Here is a 16494-nt window from a genome sequence, read left to right as displayed (position 1 = left end):
ACGTGTTAAGAACTATATATACATATATATGTAGGACACTTGCAAAAGTGACAAAACGAGTTATAACAATTAACTCTAACACACATACTTTATTATTTGCAAAAATAACAAAAACTAAAGACCAACCCATACATATAAAAGTTTGAATTTGATTATATGTTTTCTTTTGCTATATTTGTAAAATCATAAACATTAAGGTTATTTTTGCAAAATACATAAATTAATTTGTGATCTAATACAATTTCTTATATATATATTTATATATTTATAAGTTATATTATATTCGATCATTAATTATATAATTTAGTAAAGGTCAATTTAGGGTTTAAGGTCACAGTTCGCGGCACTTCCCTTTAGCTCACAATTTTCCCACCACTTCCCTTTCCCTACTTCACGAGTTAACTTCACGCCGCCGATTCTCCTTCACGCCTCCTCACATCTCCCCGCGACGCTGATTCTCCCTCTCGTCTCGGCTTCTCATACCATCTCCGATTCTCCTTCTTGTCCTGGCTTTTCATTCTCAGTGTCCGTCGCCGTTGGCTTCTCATTTAACCGTCTCCGCCGGAGTCCTCTCAGCCTACGATATCGGACTTCATGTTAGTGATTATTTATTTTGAGCAAAAGTTACTGGTTTACTAGTTTTTGTGTTGATGCTTAGTATTTGAAAGTTACTATCTCCCTCTCGGTTTGCTGTTGATGCTTAGTAGTTTTTGTGTTAAAAACAAGGTAAAAGTTAGATGAGGTTTTATATCAGTTTTAGGGTTTTGAGAAAGACTTGAAATAAATAACTAAATAAATGTGCTAACCTAATAAGAACTCTAAATCATCCCGCCACCAGCTGACGTACGTCTACTCTCTTCATAGTGTCGCCACCTCTCTTCGGTTCAGTGCCGTCGCCACCTTCCCTCTTCCCTTCGTATTCTCGATTGCGTGCAAAGTGACATACGTAACGGATCCCACACAACCTCATTTTGGCCTGGGTGCGACAAACTGGGCGGCTTTTCAACCGGAAAACAACGTGACGAGGTTCGAAATTTACCTATTAATTTTTCGTTTGATGTGATTTTGGTTGTCGAATGTTAAATACGTATATGACATATGCTGTGATCTTGTTGCTTATGTGGACCGGATACAAGACATTATTTAGAAGTATGTATAGGTCTCATCATTTTGGTGAGTTTTTGCGAGAAGTTGAAGAATTCTATGTCCGTACAAAGGAAAGTTCGTTGAATATTATTTTGCCTCAAATAGAAATGGATGTGGACTAAATGCAAGTGTCGACTGTGGTTTGGCACTTTAGTAGAGATTAAGAGCGTATTGCACGATGTGATGGCTCATGTGTTAGCATGTTATTATTGTTATTTCTATTATGTAACGAACATGTACAAGTCATGTGAATAGCTTGATACACACCTTGCATAGAATTTGATGGCTCTTCAAGTGTAAGCCATTGAGTATAGTGTGAGCCACTTGCTCAGTACACGTGTTGGTAGTGATCACCCACAGTTTTTCAGGCAATGATAAGTTCCACGACCTTCATGATGTTGAATAGGATTCTTGAGAAAGACTGACCATTTGGCTTGTTTCTTATATTTATTTTTTTTAAAGAACTTTCTAGAAGTTTTTAACATTGATGTGGTTTCCCTTGAATTGGGTGGTTGTAACTGTAACAGACTTTATTTATTTATATATTTTCTACGAAGATTAGCTTGAGTTTAGTTTTGTTGTACCTGGTTAGAGGACTGTTTCTCGAATTGTTTTGTAGTTGAAATTATTATTTGGTGTTTTGTGAAGACGTAAAGTTTATGGATATGTTATGTTTCCAAAATTGTTCTAGTAATGTTCTTTCTTATCCAATTTTTTTAGTAATGTTCCCTAATTTAGTGTTGAAATTTTGGGGGTGTTACCTAATTTATTGAAAATAAGGGTTTTTTAAGTGCTATGTAATTTATATATTTATTTCGATAGGTAGGAAATATATTGGGTAAATAAACTTGTTTTAAAAGTGGTCGCTGGACTTAAAGGGGACATATAGACTGCTAGACCTCCAATTATATTACAATACAGTAGGAAAGGGAAGAAGGGGAGTGCACGTGTAATGGGGAATGTGAGCACTAGGAATGAGGACCACGGTGGTGGGACCATAGTTAGTTAGGAGGAAAAAGTGGTTTAAATAGCAGAGAAGTCGAGAATGAGTGGGGGAATCATTTTGGTGAAATTTTCTGTTTCATCCATGTGAGAGAGGAGAGGCAGAGAGAGAGTTCCTAATTTCTTTCTTGTTCGCTGCATTTCTATTTCAGAATTGACAATTCGTCAATTCTCTATTGTACTACTTTGAATTTACCAATTAAATAAGAACATTACTAATTGGTGTACTATCAGACTCTGCTTGCAATCTTTACAGTTTCGATGGGAGGGAATAGGGCTCAAGTTAATAAACCTCATAAATCACGCTTCTCATCCAAGGCAACTCGACAGCAACACAAAACGTCTTTAAAAGGTGTTTTTCTTCTTTCTGTTTAATTTACAAAAGCTTAGTTTTTGTTTTCTTCATTTAAAGTTTTTTTTGGTTCATGTAGGGAACTCAAGGTTTAATTTTTTCTATACTAATATTTTTGGGTTGTGTGGCCATCTGTTTCTAATTTGGGTTTTGGGTCACTAGATAAAAGCAAAGTTACAAAGAATAATGTTGCTAAGGGAGCTCGGGCTGCTCGTCTTCAGCGTAGTAAGATGGTACTTGATGTCCAATCTTTTTCTACCTACCCTGCCTTTTCCTTGGGCACGTGTTATTGCCACTGGGGTTTCTTTTATTTTGATTATTGAATTTGTTTGTTGCAGATCCGAGAGCAGAAAAGAGCGGCTGTTTTACAGGATAAAAGAACATTAAGTGGATCGAAGAGTCCTCCTAGAGTCATAGTGAGTGGCTAGGATGTTCATAGCATTTCATATCGGGCTTAATTTTCTATATTCTCATTTCCTGTTTTGATCAATTTTTTTATTCTATTCGTTAATTGTTATTGATTATGATGATGGCCACAGGTTCTTTTTAGGCTCTCTGCCTCTGTAGACCTGAATCCCCTTGCTGAGGATCTCTTGTCTCTATTAGCTCCTGGAGCTTCGTCATCCACAGTTGCTTCTTCAGAGTACAAGCTACGAGCAACAGTAAGTTGTATCTATCTGAGTCTTCTTCATGCTTTTCTTTGTTCATTGAAGCCGTGAACGAAGCACTTTATCCTAAACCCCTTGTAATTCTTTTGTGCACCAATTCTTATGATTGGTCTCACTGTGCTAAATTTCTATGTTTCAGGTACTAAAAGCACCCTATGGTGACTTGCAATCATGTATGGAGATGGCTAAGGTTCTAACTTCTCATGCAATTGTATCTTTTGTTATTTTCTTTGCTCATCAAGGTTTAAGTTTTGTTATGTAGATTTGTAATTGGTCATGTCCCTAATTTTTGTAGGTAGCTGACCTAATAGCTTTCGTGGCCTCTGCAAGTTACTATATTGAAGGAAGTACATCTCTCTACATTGATTCATTTGGAAGTGAGTGTCTTTCTGTATTAAGATCTCTGGGCTTACCGAGTACCGCGGTGCTTATTCGAGTATGTAATCATGCTATTTACTTTTTGAAAATTCTAATTTAAAAAAGAATTATTTGCATATATAGTTAAAAATCTTTTCCTTTTCTGGCAGGACCTACCCACAGATATAAAGAAAAAAAATGATTATAAAAAAATGTGTATTTCTAGCATTAATTCTGAATTTCCTGAGGATTGTAAGTTTTATGCTGCCGATACTAAAGATGAGTTGCACAAGGTAAACAAGCGTAGGTTATTTTTAGGTTCGTGTACACACCTTTTTATGCTTATTTCATTTTTCATGATTTGTATTGCAGTTTATGTGGCTTTTTAAAGAGCAAAGGCTCACTGTTCCTCATTGGAGAACCCAAAGGCCTTATTTGATGTCTCAGAAGGTTCTTAAATATGTGTATTTTTAATACATTTCATAATTTGGACGGATATTCTCCTCACGCTAAAAGGAACATCTGTTTGTTAGTTATTATTTTGCTAATTTTCTCATTCTCTCGTAGGTTGATATGGTAGCTGATAATTGTACTCCAGGAAAATGTACCCTTCTTCTCACTGGTTATCTACGTGCTCGAAGTCTCTCTGTGAATCAACTGGTACAGTTTTTTTTTTTAGTTTTGCCATTTTTCTTGCTTCAGGTAGTTTGACAAGTTGTCCATTCCTTTCATCAGGTTCATGTTGCTGGAGCAGGAGATTTCCAGCTTTCCAAAATCGAAGTTCTCAAGGATCCAGTACCATTGAATCCAAGAACTGAACAAGATGCCATGGATACTCAGGATGATGAGGTAACGAACATATTCGTTGCATTAGTAGAGTTACCTTTACTTTTCCTGGCTGTTTGTTGTGCTGTGGTCACTCATTCTGAGCTTTCTTTATAATATATATAAAAAAATTATTTTGATTTTTCTTATCGGGTATATTACTATACGTCTCTCAATTATCATTGATGTTTTTGTTAACTAAAATGGAAGTTTGAGCCTTTTAACCATTTTGCTAATTGCTACTATATTGTTTGGGAACCTTGTTATTGGTAGAAATACGATTTGGGTGCAGTGCAGGGTCACGAAAATTTAGATGGAAAATAGGGGGTTGTTCTTTCATCTTTTGCACGCTGCAGTTCAAATTGAAAATGATATATTTGTCTCTTAAAAGTTTAATCTTGCATAGTAGTTTCTACATTTACTTTTCAGTTTGAGAAAAGGAATTATAGGTTTGGAATTTCATTCGTTGATAGGTTATATGATCTATATTTTCCTTGACATTCTGTCCCTAGTGAAGCTTTTGAATGGCATTCTACGTGCGCATATGAAGTATTGTCCTTGTTTATTTTTTGTTCACATTCTTATGCATTTAAATTTACACCTTTCTTGACTTGTAGATTATTCGTTTGTTGGAGCCATCAGAGCATGAGCCATTGGTTGTTGAGAATGAACCCGATCCTCTGTCCGGTGAACAGGTGTTTCTCTTTGACGTGAAATAATCTTTTTATGAGAACCATTGAATAAGTCAAGACTCAAGACATAGATCTTCCTTTTGTAGTTTACTGTTCTCAACTTCGTTTGCTATTTCTTTTTCTTGGGAAGGATATGGTCAACAGGGAGGGTGGCTGGTGGGTGCTAAAACATTAAAAAATTCATGTAAAAGTTAGAAAGACCTAACTTGGGATATGGAATGTTTGAGATTTATGGACTACTAATTTTTTTATATGCTTTCAAAATAATCTATAAGAGCTAATAGGTGCTTCCACATTCCCATATCATTAGTTCTATTTGTAGTTGACGTTTGATGACTGATAGTTTGTCTTTCCCTCAGACTTGGCCAACTGAAGCAGACAGAGCCGAGGCAGAGAGAAATCAGAAAGAAAAACATTTAAGGAAGAGAGCGCTTGCTCATGGCACTTCTGAATATCAGGTTTGCATGTGAATTTCTAATCTTCTAATCCTCTCCCCCACAATTTACATGTTCATAAATTTCTTGTCAGCATCACACTTATTTTCCTTGGCTTTGATTTAAACACACAGGAAGCTTGGGACATAGGTGAATCCGAGGATGAGGATTCTGATGTTGACAATGAAACTGATTGTATGATGCTAGACAGTAGCTATACAAATGAAGTGAATAACCTTAATAATCAAGGCATCAGTGATGATGATCAAGCATCTTTGGAGTTTGAAAATTTTGATCGGGAGACAGATATGGATTCTGTGATGATGGTGAGAATGTCATTATTATTTTTTGACCTGTGATTTCCATTCCTCATTTTTCCAGATGGTTATTGTGTCAAAACTAGAGAATTAGCTCCCTTCGGCCGTATTCACTATCGAAGACCGATACTAGAAAATAGAATACAAGGGGATGTTAGATCTTAAAAGTATCGAGGAAAGTTTCAAATAGTCTGTCCTGTTAATATTCATCGTGTTGAATATAATTTTTAAATCTAGGGACTTAACACGCTTTAACCAATAAAAAGTAAAGAATAGAATGGCCTTGTATTCCTAACATCTTCAATATGTACTCTTATCTTTGATTTGTTGGTTTAATTCTAGCCAAGGAATAGGATGGTGTAGGTTTGCTCAGTTTTAGTTTTAAGTATTGTTTCACCTTTCTCGTTAACACCTTGGAATGTTATTCAGAATGGTCAAATTGAGGCCGTAGGTTATGAGTGAATTCACATTAATAAACATAATGGTAAACCAAAGCTTGTGCCTTACAGCAGAGGAACGATAAAAAATTTTAAGCAATGAAAAGGCCATTCATTTTGCGACTATACTAATTTGATAATTTTGATGTATTAAATGAGAGTAAGTTGGCTACTTGTCACTTCCATCTACAATTTCTTCTTGATGCTTCTAGGCACTTAAATTTAATCGCAATGCAGGATGATGAAATGACAAATGAACAAAAATTGGATGAGATTCAAAAGATAAAAAATGCCCATGCTGAAGATGAAGGTTAGTCATTTATTTCTTTTGGATTTTGAAGAATTGTAGATGCTCATCTTATTGATAGTTTTCTAGGTTGAGCAATTTGTTACCCCCAATCTCTAATTAATCAATCGAAACATTACATGGCAGTTTGCGTGTAGTTTTTCCATTCTAATACGAGGTTAATATGTCAATTTCTTACATATAGTATGATTGAACATGAAAGTTTGTGGTGGGTAGTTTGTGTTATGTTATACACAGATTTTTTATAATTTTCCTTCTTTTTCTGTTACAGAATTCCCAGATGAAGTGGATACACCTATGGATATCCCTGCAAGAAAGCGGTTTGCAAGGTATAGAGGTCTCAAGTCCTTTAGAACATCCTCATGGGATCCCCAGGTACAGTTATATTCAATTATGATTTCGCATACTATTACTAAACATTACTAAAGTTCACTAAACCTACTGTTCCTCTTTATCCAGGAGAGTTTGCCTCAAGACTATGCTAGAATTTTTGAATTCAATAACATCGCCAGAACACAAAAGCATGTTCTTGCTAAAGCTTTAGAAATAGAGCAAGGGAACGGAGATCACTGTGTGGCATCATGCTCCTATTTAAGGCTTCATGTGAAGGAAGTGCCAGTTGGTGCTGCTTTGAAATTGTGTGAGTTAGCGAAGTCAATGCCAATCACAGCTTGTGGACTTCTGCAGCATGAATCCAAGATGTCTGTTCTCCATTTCAGGTACTTCCAGTTTCTCAGTCGTCATGTGTTCCATTGTGATTAATTTCTTGCTTCCAAGTTTCAACCAATCTTGTTGTTTGCAGCATCAAGAAGCATGATGTTTCCGAAGAGAACGCCAAGATACATGATAAGAATTCTCCTCCCCTCAAGGGAAAAGAAAAATTGGTGTTTCATGTTGGTTTTCGTCAATTTGTTACAAGGTACTTTTTCAACTTTGCCATACAAGACATCTTATCTTTTACTTTTTTGTTTTTATTTTAGATAAATATCTCTTAACTTTTCAGGCCTATATTTTCAACCGACAACTTCAATTCCGACAAGCACAAGATGGAGAGATTTCTTCATGGTGGAAGATTTTCCATAGCTTCAATTTACGCTCCTATATCATTTGCTCCCCTTCCTTTGATAGTTCTTAAGAATGTTGAAGGAAATACTTCATTTGCTGCTTCTGGTTCGTTAAAGAGCATCGACCCCAGACGGATAATTTTGAAGAAGATTATTTTATCTGGGTAATGCCATCTATGAGCTTATCAACTACGTAATGATTATTTTATCTCTACATTTGAAGATTTTTGTTTTTTGTTTTTATTTCTTTATCGAACAAGAGAGCTGGTTGTATACAAATCAAATTTGTCTTAGTAAAACTCTTTGAGCTTACCTACCTGTATGCTTAATGCCGCAGTTGATTTTTTTTTCTCGTTGTTTCTTATGAAAGTAAATATTTCATATCTCAATACTCTACTTCATTCTTGAACTTGCAGTCAGTTAACAACTAAATATTAGTTCAACAGCTTTTATTTTCATAAAATTTCTGTAGGTTCTTATGTTTTAGAATTAATTTGATGCTTTATGGGAAATTCTTAATTACATGAACTGAAGCTTTTTTCCTTTTTCTACGTGCAGTTATCCTCAACGAGTATCAAAACTAAAAGCTACTGTGAGATACATGTTTCATAATCCTGATGACGTGAGATGGTTTAAGGTAAGGAAATGCATATCAGTTGGTAAATTTGTTATCTTTTGTTGGAATCGGTTTGAAATCAAAGAATTCTAATATCATCAAAGAACAATGCTCTATAATTCTCTTAGTAACTACTCTGTGGTTGATAGATGGGTCTAGGACTCATCTGGTAGGGTGAAACTGTCTATAATTCTCTTAGTAACTAATCTGTGGTTGAAGTGGTGTGGAGGAAACTTGTAGTTGGTTTTGATGAGGAATCTGGAGAAAGAAAAAGCTAAGATTTCCATTTCCCTGGCATTGATTTTGGGGCCAGAAGCAATGAATTTGTTTTCGGGAGTCTGCTAAGATATCAATTTATTAACAAATATAGCACAATGCTAAAAGATTTATAGATGTAACAAAATTTGGATTCAACTCTCAAAACTATAAATAGAGGTTAGGGATGCATAATTTTAGTAAACAATTTAGGCGTTGAGAGAATTTTTTGAGGAGGGTCCAAGTACCTCAATTACTTGGTTTCTCTTTAATTTTTTTTTAGTTTATCTTTCGATATATTCTTGTTATATCTTACATCCTAACTGACGGGGACTTGTAGAGGTTGATCCAAAAGCACTTTACCTTGGGGAAAAAGCACTTTACCTGTTCTCATTATTTTATTTTGTGGTTTTTCCCTCTAATGTTGAATCTTTGATGCAGCCTGTCGATGTGTCGACGAAGGGTGGGAAACGCGGTCGCATCAAGGAACCTGTTGGAACACACGGTAACCACCCTAATACCCCAAAACATCTATCTACTTACTCTCGCAACTCCTGAGTATTATGTTAGTCGTTAATATAACATGAGATGTAAAATCTTGTGTGAATCACAGGAGCAATGAAGTGTGTTTTCAATGGAGTTTTACAGCAACATGACACAGTGTGCATGAGCTTATACAAACGTGTTTATCCCAAATGGCCCGAACATCTCTTCCCTCTCCTTGATGCCTGAGATATATATTGCTGGCTGTGCCCCAGATTGAAGTTTTGTTAGTTCTTACTTTCTGGCTCATTCTTTATTTTTGACCTCATCATGTATTATATAAAATATTCTACAGCAATCAACATTCATCTTCTAATTATCTTATACATCTTTGCTTTGTATTTTTAATCCTTAATGTAAAGGTTTTCTTTTCTTGGGAGGCTGGGAATTGACCATTATTTTGTGATTCCAAATGAGTACATCTTACATTAGGTTTGTACTATAAACTTCTAAGTTGGATGTTTAATTCTATTTTATTTCAAATATATTGCCCAACTTACATTAGGTTTTATTATCAACATTCATATAGTTTCTTTTTTAAATCACAAGGTTAGTTTAGATTTAAATTTTTTATTTTTTATTATCTAATAAAAGCTTAATTTACAATTTTTTCCATTATGGTTTCATTGATGTTTTCACCGACAAATTGATCAATAAATATTTTGACATTTTTGTAAAGATTGTATTTAAAATTGAGTGTAAAAATCAGTTTATGTCTATATTTATTGTAATGTGTTGGGATACAATTATTTCAATCTAAATGTATTTATGGAGTGAAAGTGAATACATTTAAGATATTGGTGGAGTTGGGTTTCTTAGGTTTCAAATGAAAAGGGAAAAATAATAAATTAGAGTAATTTATAAGGTCTAGCAAATTTTGCCTCAATGGTATAATTCTTATTTAAGTTTTGCAAGCCAACCCTCAAAAAGTTACAAAAAGCTTTAGTTTAGAGAAAAGCTATAAGATTCAACCTTTCTTGCTTCACAATGTACTTAAAAAGAAGAAACAAAATAAAGTATAGGTCTAATAAATAAGAACTATAGTTTTGATTTGGATATAAGATCTTAAATTTTGTAATTCGAAATTCGAGATATAATTTTATTTTGTTTATCTTGTTTATTACGCAAAACTTTAAGAATAATATTTTTAAAAAACGATTGTAAAAAGCTAGGTACATATAAAGAGAAAATTATTGTCAAAACTTTTACAATGATATATCGATTAGATTTTGAAAATCAAAACGTATATTTTTCTTAGATTATTTTTTATTTTTTAAGATGATTTTTCTTCCTGTTTTCAAATTTTGATTTTGATTTTAATATTTATAAGTTTATTTTTGTACCATTCTCAAACCTAGTAAAATGAACAAAAATAATTATAAGATATTAGTCTATAGTCATATAGTAGTCTATATTAATCTATTGTTGTCTATCACAAATATTTTCTTACGTTAGTAAATATTTCGGAAGTTATTATTTAAAATAATTTTCTTTTATTTTTTAAAAACTAAAACTAAATAAATAGTAGGGAAGGAAAACGTGTTTTTCCTAATAAAAAATAATTGTATCCAACTTATAGCCACCATATTATTTTCAAAAGGGTAAGAGATAATTGTGAACAATACCCATTTGAAATAATTAAATTTAAATTTTGAATATGTTTGAAAACATTATTGTAAAAGAAAAGTCCATAATTCCTTCACCAACTTTCCCAATTGGTATTATCTATTTTTAAAATGGTACGTACACTCAATAATTGAAATAAAAATAAAAATACTAAAATTATTTACTCCGAATTACATTTTTTACATTTTTTTTAGAATTTCTATGTATTATATATTTTTTAAAATGTGTATATATCTGCATACACTGTATATAACAAAACATTCTTTGATTTACACAAGAAAAAAAAAGAGAATTTTTGGTTGATAATTATTTAATATTGAAATGTGGCACTGCATGTGATTGATAAATAATGAATGTAGAACCAAAGTACACTATACAATGTAAGTGTAACTCTTTTATTTTTTTCTTCTTTTGGACTAAATGGTTTAAGCATACAAATAAATGTGTATAGTTCTTTTAGATTTTCTTTTTCTTTTTCTAAATCAACAATATGCAACAGATTAAAGTATTTTTTATGACGTCAATAATAAATGCATATATAATAAATAATTATTATGTCATTATTTGCATTCAATCTTTTCTTTTCAATATTACATCACCATTAAATATAGCTCACTTTATATGGAAAATGTATTGTCAAATTTCGATATCAAATATTCAATCCTCTCCTCTTGTGTTTTAAAAAAATACATTGCAATAAATAATAGACATTGAAATTTACATATATTGATACCGTATATTTTGGAGATAAATAAAAAAACAAAGTAAAGATTCAAATCAATTATTTATTATGTGTTACAGGTAGTTTTTAATTATCAATAATTATAGTAAAACTTAGAAAAGGAGAATTTCCCTTATAAATTGACTATATCAACATAGTTTATTTCTTTTGTGAAAATTACTATAATTATTCAAAGAAACATAATGAATTTTTTTGGTTAAAAGAGTGTAAATAGTTTATTTAATTTTATCATTCTCCTCTAACAACTTAAATAAAAATTACTATTGAAAATCTTAAAATACTATTAATTAAAAAACAGAACGGTACAAAAAAATATGTGAATTTTTTTCAAAATTAAAAAATTGAAAAACTATTTACAATATATATAACAAAAGAAATTATAAAAAAAACAACGAGAAAATGTAAGGAGTATATTTAGTTTATTTATCATTATTATTCCCTTCTAACACTTTAAATAAAAATTATTATTAAAAATCTTAAAATACTATTAATTAAAATCAAATCGATATAAACAAAATATGATTTTTAAAAAAAATAAAAAAAAAATAAAAAACTATTTACATTCATAAAACAAAATCACTAAAAAAATATAATAATGATTATTTATGGTAGTTTCAAAAGTTACTATAATTGGAATATGAATTAAAGAAACATAATGGTTAGTACAAAGTAAGTAATTAAAGGCATTGATAAAATTAAGATTGTGAAGTGTAAGCCTTCACGTTTTTTGCTCCTCGGCCACCACCTGAATTTAATTAAAAGTCCACTTTTTTTTTTCTCTCTTTTAATTTTAAAACAAACAAAGAGAATTAAAATTAATAATTAATTAACTAATTAATTAATTAATTAATTGATAATTAATATCCCCCGTCTTTTGTGGCGGTGATACTGGAAAAAGCTTTTCATGTTCTTCCAATTATGTTGTTACGAATCCACGGTTGAAATGGCACCCTGCTTTAATCATCTTCAATCTCAGCCCTTGCTTTTTACTTGCTCCCATCTTTTGTTTCTGTATGCACGTTCACACTATATTCCCTCTCCCCTCTCGCCTTTCTTAAAGTCAAACACGCGCTTTCTCCCACGTGCCATCTCCCACTCTCTTCCTCTCACGCTCTCTTCTTTTTTCACATTTATAAAATTATTTCTTTTTTAGGTAAAATTCACAAACTATTTACTTAAATTTTTTGTAATTATTTTTTGTTTTTAGTGGGTTTTCTCGCATAAAATTTAAATATTTAACTTTTTATTATTATTATTACGGTGAAAAGTGCATAGATTAAAATATTTACGAGCTATAATAAAATTTTGGATTCTATTTATCAATTTGTTATAAGTTGTAAATATTTTGTAAATTTTGTTATTCTTGAATTTTTTTTTTTTAACATTTCAAGTTTGTTATTTCTTACCATCTTCTCTTTTCTATATTTTTTTCTTTGCATCAATTTTTTTTGTAATATATTTTTTTTAAAACTGTTGTTTGGTTCAATAACGTATATCAAATATCAAATGTATGTTTTCTTTTTATTTTTTTCAGATTGTTATTTGGTTGTTCAATATCGTTTATCAAATATATAATATATTGAAAAAATCGTTGAGATATTGAGTAGTTAAATCTAAATGATTGTTTAGCAAATAACAATCAAATCTACATAATCGTGTACACGAAATGAATCTTAAAAAAAATTGTTTAGCAAGATTTTGTACCAAATATATTAGGGGTGCAGGTGCCAAATGCCAAATTAATCAACTGTTCACAATGAAATTTTGGTATTTTTCATTGTGGATCTGTATGTTTTTTTTTTTTTTTAATTGTTCTATACAGTATAAATATTTTGTTGATTTATTATATTTAAAAAATAACTTATAAACTTTAATATTTTATAAGATAAAAGGGTAACATTAGCTAAATCAACAAAATAATTAGTATATTTTTTAATACTATAATTTTCTAATGTGCAATTGATGAGTTTTTGTGTAACACTAAATTGTTACAATTTCAATGATTTCTAAACTAAATTATTACATGTTAGAGTTTGTGGACTAAGTTTGTCATTTTTATCCAATTTACAACAATCTAGTTTATGTAATAAAGCCATTAATTTAATATATAATCATTTGCTCTTTCTCCACTTTTACAGTTTAATACATACAATGAAGAAAATAAAACTAAATGATTTTTTTTTGTTGTGTTTTGACTTAGTTTGTGTAAGTCTATAAAATAGATTTAGTTTAGATCAATCTTTTTGTCATTTTGTGTTTGGTAGAGTAACGTGTTAGGGATTAAATTGATTACAATTGCACCTTTTTCAATAACTCTGAGATTATCTTGAAATGAATATGGTTTTAAAATAAAGTATACCGTTCAAAGTATTGTGAAGTTTATGTCAGTATCGTGGATGAAAAACACAAGTAAACAATTTTTCACGAGAGGTGCAAATGAATCTACGTTCTTTTTGTTGCGCTAACATGTGTTTGGATATCGTTGTTTTATTGATCAGTATCAACTGTCAAGGACTTTCACAACATTTGAGTAAACTTCTATCTAAATTAGATTAGTGTTTGTGTTGATTGTCACAAAAATATATTTTATTTAATGTCACTGAGTTTTAGCTAGTCTAATGAATTCGTGAAGATAATGAAATGTCTCAACTGAAGGAATAATATATATTACCCCAGCGAAATAATTCATTATTGCATAATCTCAAAGGACAACTGCATTAATGTTAAACTTAAAGAAGTATGGTGGAAGATGAACACTACTTTACGACAAAAACTTCAAAATACTCAACTATGGGGTTTTGTTGCCCATGGACTCGATATTGATATCTAAGACTGAGGGACGAATGAACCATCAGCCCATGGTTCGGCTTTGTTATGAATGTGATCGAAGGTTCCATGTTGATTAGATAAGGGATGATCGTAGACACATATTGGTGAAAATAACTATATTCTCAACAGGATGCAACACTTTGGCGAGATGAAACCTAAAGTAAAATCATGAAGGTTTATGTCAAGAGTGAACAATAAACACATAGTTGTAATGATAATTGAAGATCATATATATATTTATTTAAGAAGTTTGATAGCTCACTCGATATTTTGCTCCCTCATGTATTGTTGTTGAATTTGTTGCGTACAGTGTGGACAACGAGTTGGAAGTATTGACTCGACCCTTTGGTTGTTCGTCAATGTATTTTTTTCTTTTCTTTTTGACAATCAATGGAAGAAAATAATGTCACTCACAAAATTCCTCGTGTTTCAATTGATTTTTTATTTTTCTTTTGTAGTTTCACTCTTTCAGGTCAAAAGTAATTTGAGATAATAGAGTTTTCTTTTAATTATTTTCAGTTCTTTTTTTTTTCCCTTGATCGTAACAGTGTCACTCGTAGTATTGATAGTGCTACAACCAATCTTGATTTCTTTTTCTCGTAGTTTGTTATTCTAGTTCGAAAGTGATTAAGGATAGTATAATTTTTTTTGTATTATACCATTTGATTGGTAGACCTGGTTAAAAACGATTGTGTTATTCCAACTTTAGTCGCGTAAAATAATTTTAAAAGAGAAAAGTGCTAAAATACACATTTATAAATATAGAAAAGAATCATAGTCTATTACTAATATATGTATTTTTAAACTAAAAGGGAAAAAAAGATTAATTAATTTTCTCCTAAAGACGTTGGTGAGCGCGTTGATAAATGAGTAGGAATTTAGAAGAAGGACGAATAAAAAGAGGGCACGTCAATATAGATCGGGAGAAAGAATATTTGAAGGGGTACGTGGCAAACAGTGATTGAATGTCATTTTGCTTCTGTATTACAGACCGTATCCGTAATGTAACTCCCGTGCCGAATATATTTGTTGTCTTTTATCTCAGAATTTAATGATGATAGTAAACAACCCATTAATTATCCACAGCGAAGCAATCCTGACCGTCGATACTCATTCATTAGGTCAATTTTCTTATTTATTCAAATGGCCCTCCGTTTTTCTTCTATTTGCAAAGCCTGCCACTTTTCGTTTCTCGCACACGCGGTCACGTGTGGGTGTAGGTGTCCTCACTTTTTTTTTAATTGTTAAAATATCGTTAGTTTTGTAGGGGTTTTTTCAATAATAATTAAAAAAAAAATACAAACTATTTACACCGACAACAAATTATTTCACTTGATTTTATCGTAAAGAATAAATAGTTTGTTTGTTTAACTTTGTCACTTTGAACAATTTATCTTCTATATATATATATAGTGTAACGACGTTGGGTGAAACTCTCTTATCTCTAAAATCGAATATCATGTCGGTTATAGTTAAGTTAGAGTATAGATTCATTTTGATAAATTAATATTGAAATCAAAACAAAATATGGAATCTTTGAAATAAATTGTAATACAGATGTGAAAGATTTGAATTCAAGACCTTTTGTCCTTCAAATACAAACAAGTTTCGGTTGAGTTAACATTGACGATTGAGAGGTTATGATTGTAATTTAGACTTTTAGTACGAATATTTAAATTGCAATGTCCATATTTACTAATATATTTGAAAAAGAAAAGTATTATTTCGCATTCAACCATCTAATTGTTTTCCTTTCTTTCCAAATATATATATATATATGTTTGTTTAAGGTCGTGTCATTCCTTTAATTTTTTTAATAATAAAAAATAACAAAATTTATAAAAAATTTACAAAATTTTAACTTCTATCACTGATAGTTACTGATATAGTACAATGATATAAATCTATAATTGACTATCATTAATAAAATTCAAAATTTTGTTATAGCTTGTAAATATTTTAATTTATTTTACTATTTTTAAAAATGTTAAAATAAACTTAAATCTAAAGTTAGAAGATGTCATTTTAACCTTTTATAAATTAAATCGAAATAAAACTTATATCTTAAAAACTAAAAATATAACCTTTTAGCTTAGGTGAAACAAATGAAAACTACACGAACAAGTTACATGTACTAAAGTATAATGTTTTTCTAAAGATAATAAAAGTAAACAATGGACAATTTTGTTTTAATAATCTTAATTATCTTAATGTGTTGATACACATAACTAATGTATTTGAAAATGAGTTAGTGTTGTCATTGTCTCATAGCATAAATAGGC

The 16494-nt window shown here is 31.0% G+C and overlaps 1 protein-coding gene across 3 annotated transcripts; it reads left to right on the top strand.

Annotated features, from left to right (window-relative positions):
- The first annotated feature begins 308 nt into the window (after positions 1-308).
- LOC101207904 (pre-rRNA-processing protein TSR1 homolog) lies at positions 309-9519 on the top strand. Of its 3 annotated transcripts, none has more exons than XM_011658453.2 (23): positions 309-596; positions 865-1026; positions 2405-2500; positions 2663-2733; positions 2839-2916; positions 3040-3162; positions 3308-3358; positions 3464-3604; positions 3696-3818; positions 3898-3975; positions 4093-4185; positions 4261-4374; positions 4968-5045; positions 5402-5500; positions 5611-5802; positions 6468-6540; positions 6809-6912; positions 6997-7256; positions 7340-7456; positions 7541-7765; positions 8160-8238; positions 8914-8977; positions 9086-9519. In XM_011658453.2, the coding sequence occupies exons 3-23, from the start codon at positions 2410-2412 to the stop codon at positions 9202-9204; spliced, it is 2373 nt and encodes a 790-aa protein (XP_011656755.1). In that variant the 5' UTR covers positions 309-596; positions 865-1026; positions 2405-2409; the 3' UTR covers positions 9205-9519. The 3 variants fall into 3 exon arrangements, with proteins under 3 accessions (XP_011656755.1, XP_011656753.1, XP_011656754.1); XM_011658451.2 differs by having other exon boundaries at positions 2383-2500; XM_011658452.2 differs by having other exon boundaries at positions 318-596; positions 839-1026; positions 2383-2500.
- Positions 9520-16494: the final 6975 nt, after the last annotated feature.

Source organism: Cucumis sativus, chromosome 6 (genome assembly GCF_000004075.3).
Source record: "Cucumis sativus cultivar 9930 chromosome 6, Cucumber_9930_V3, whole genome shotgun sequence".
Classification (NCBI taxonomy): domain Eukaryota; kingdom Viridiplantae; phylum Streptophyta; class Magnoliopsida; order Cucurbitales; family Cucurbitaceae; genus Cucumis; species Cucumis sativus.
The sequence above is the reverse complement of the archived record's forward strand: the minus strand, read 5'-3'. Positions and strand labels throughout refer to the sequence as shown.

What these genes read in the sequence shown, in the direction of transcription:
- LOC101207904 (XM_011658453.2), top strand. Translation starts at nt 2,410, where the DNA reads ATGGGAGGGAATAGGGCTCAAGTTAATAAACCTCATAAATCACGCTTC. An exon ending in CATGTATGGAGATGGCTAAG is followed by an intron (nt 3,359 to 3,463) that starts GTTCTAACTTCT and finishes TAATTTTTGTAG; the next exon opens with GTAGCTGACCTAATAGCTTT. An exon ending in CTAAAGATGAGTTGCACAAG is followed by an intron (nt 3,819 to 3,897) that starts GTAAACAAGCGT and finishes TTTGTATTGCAG; the next exon opens with TTTATGTGGCTTTTTAAAGA.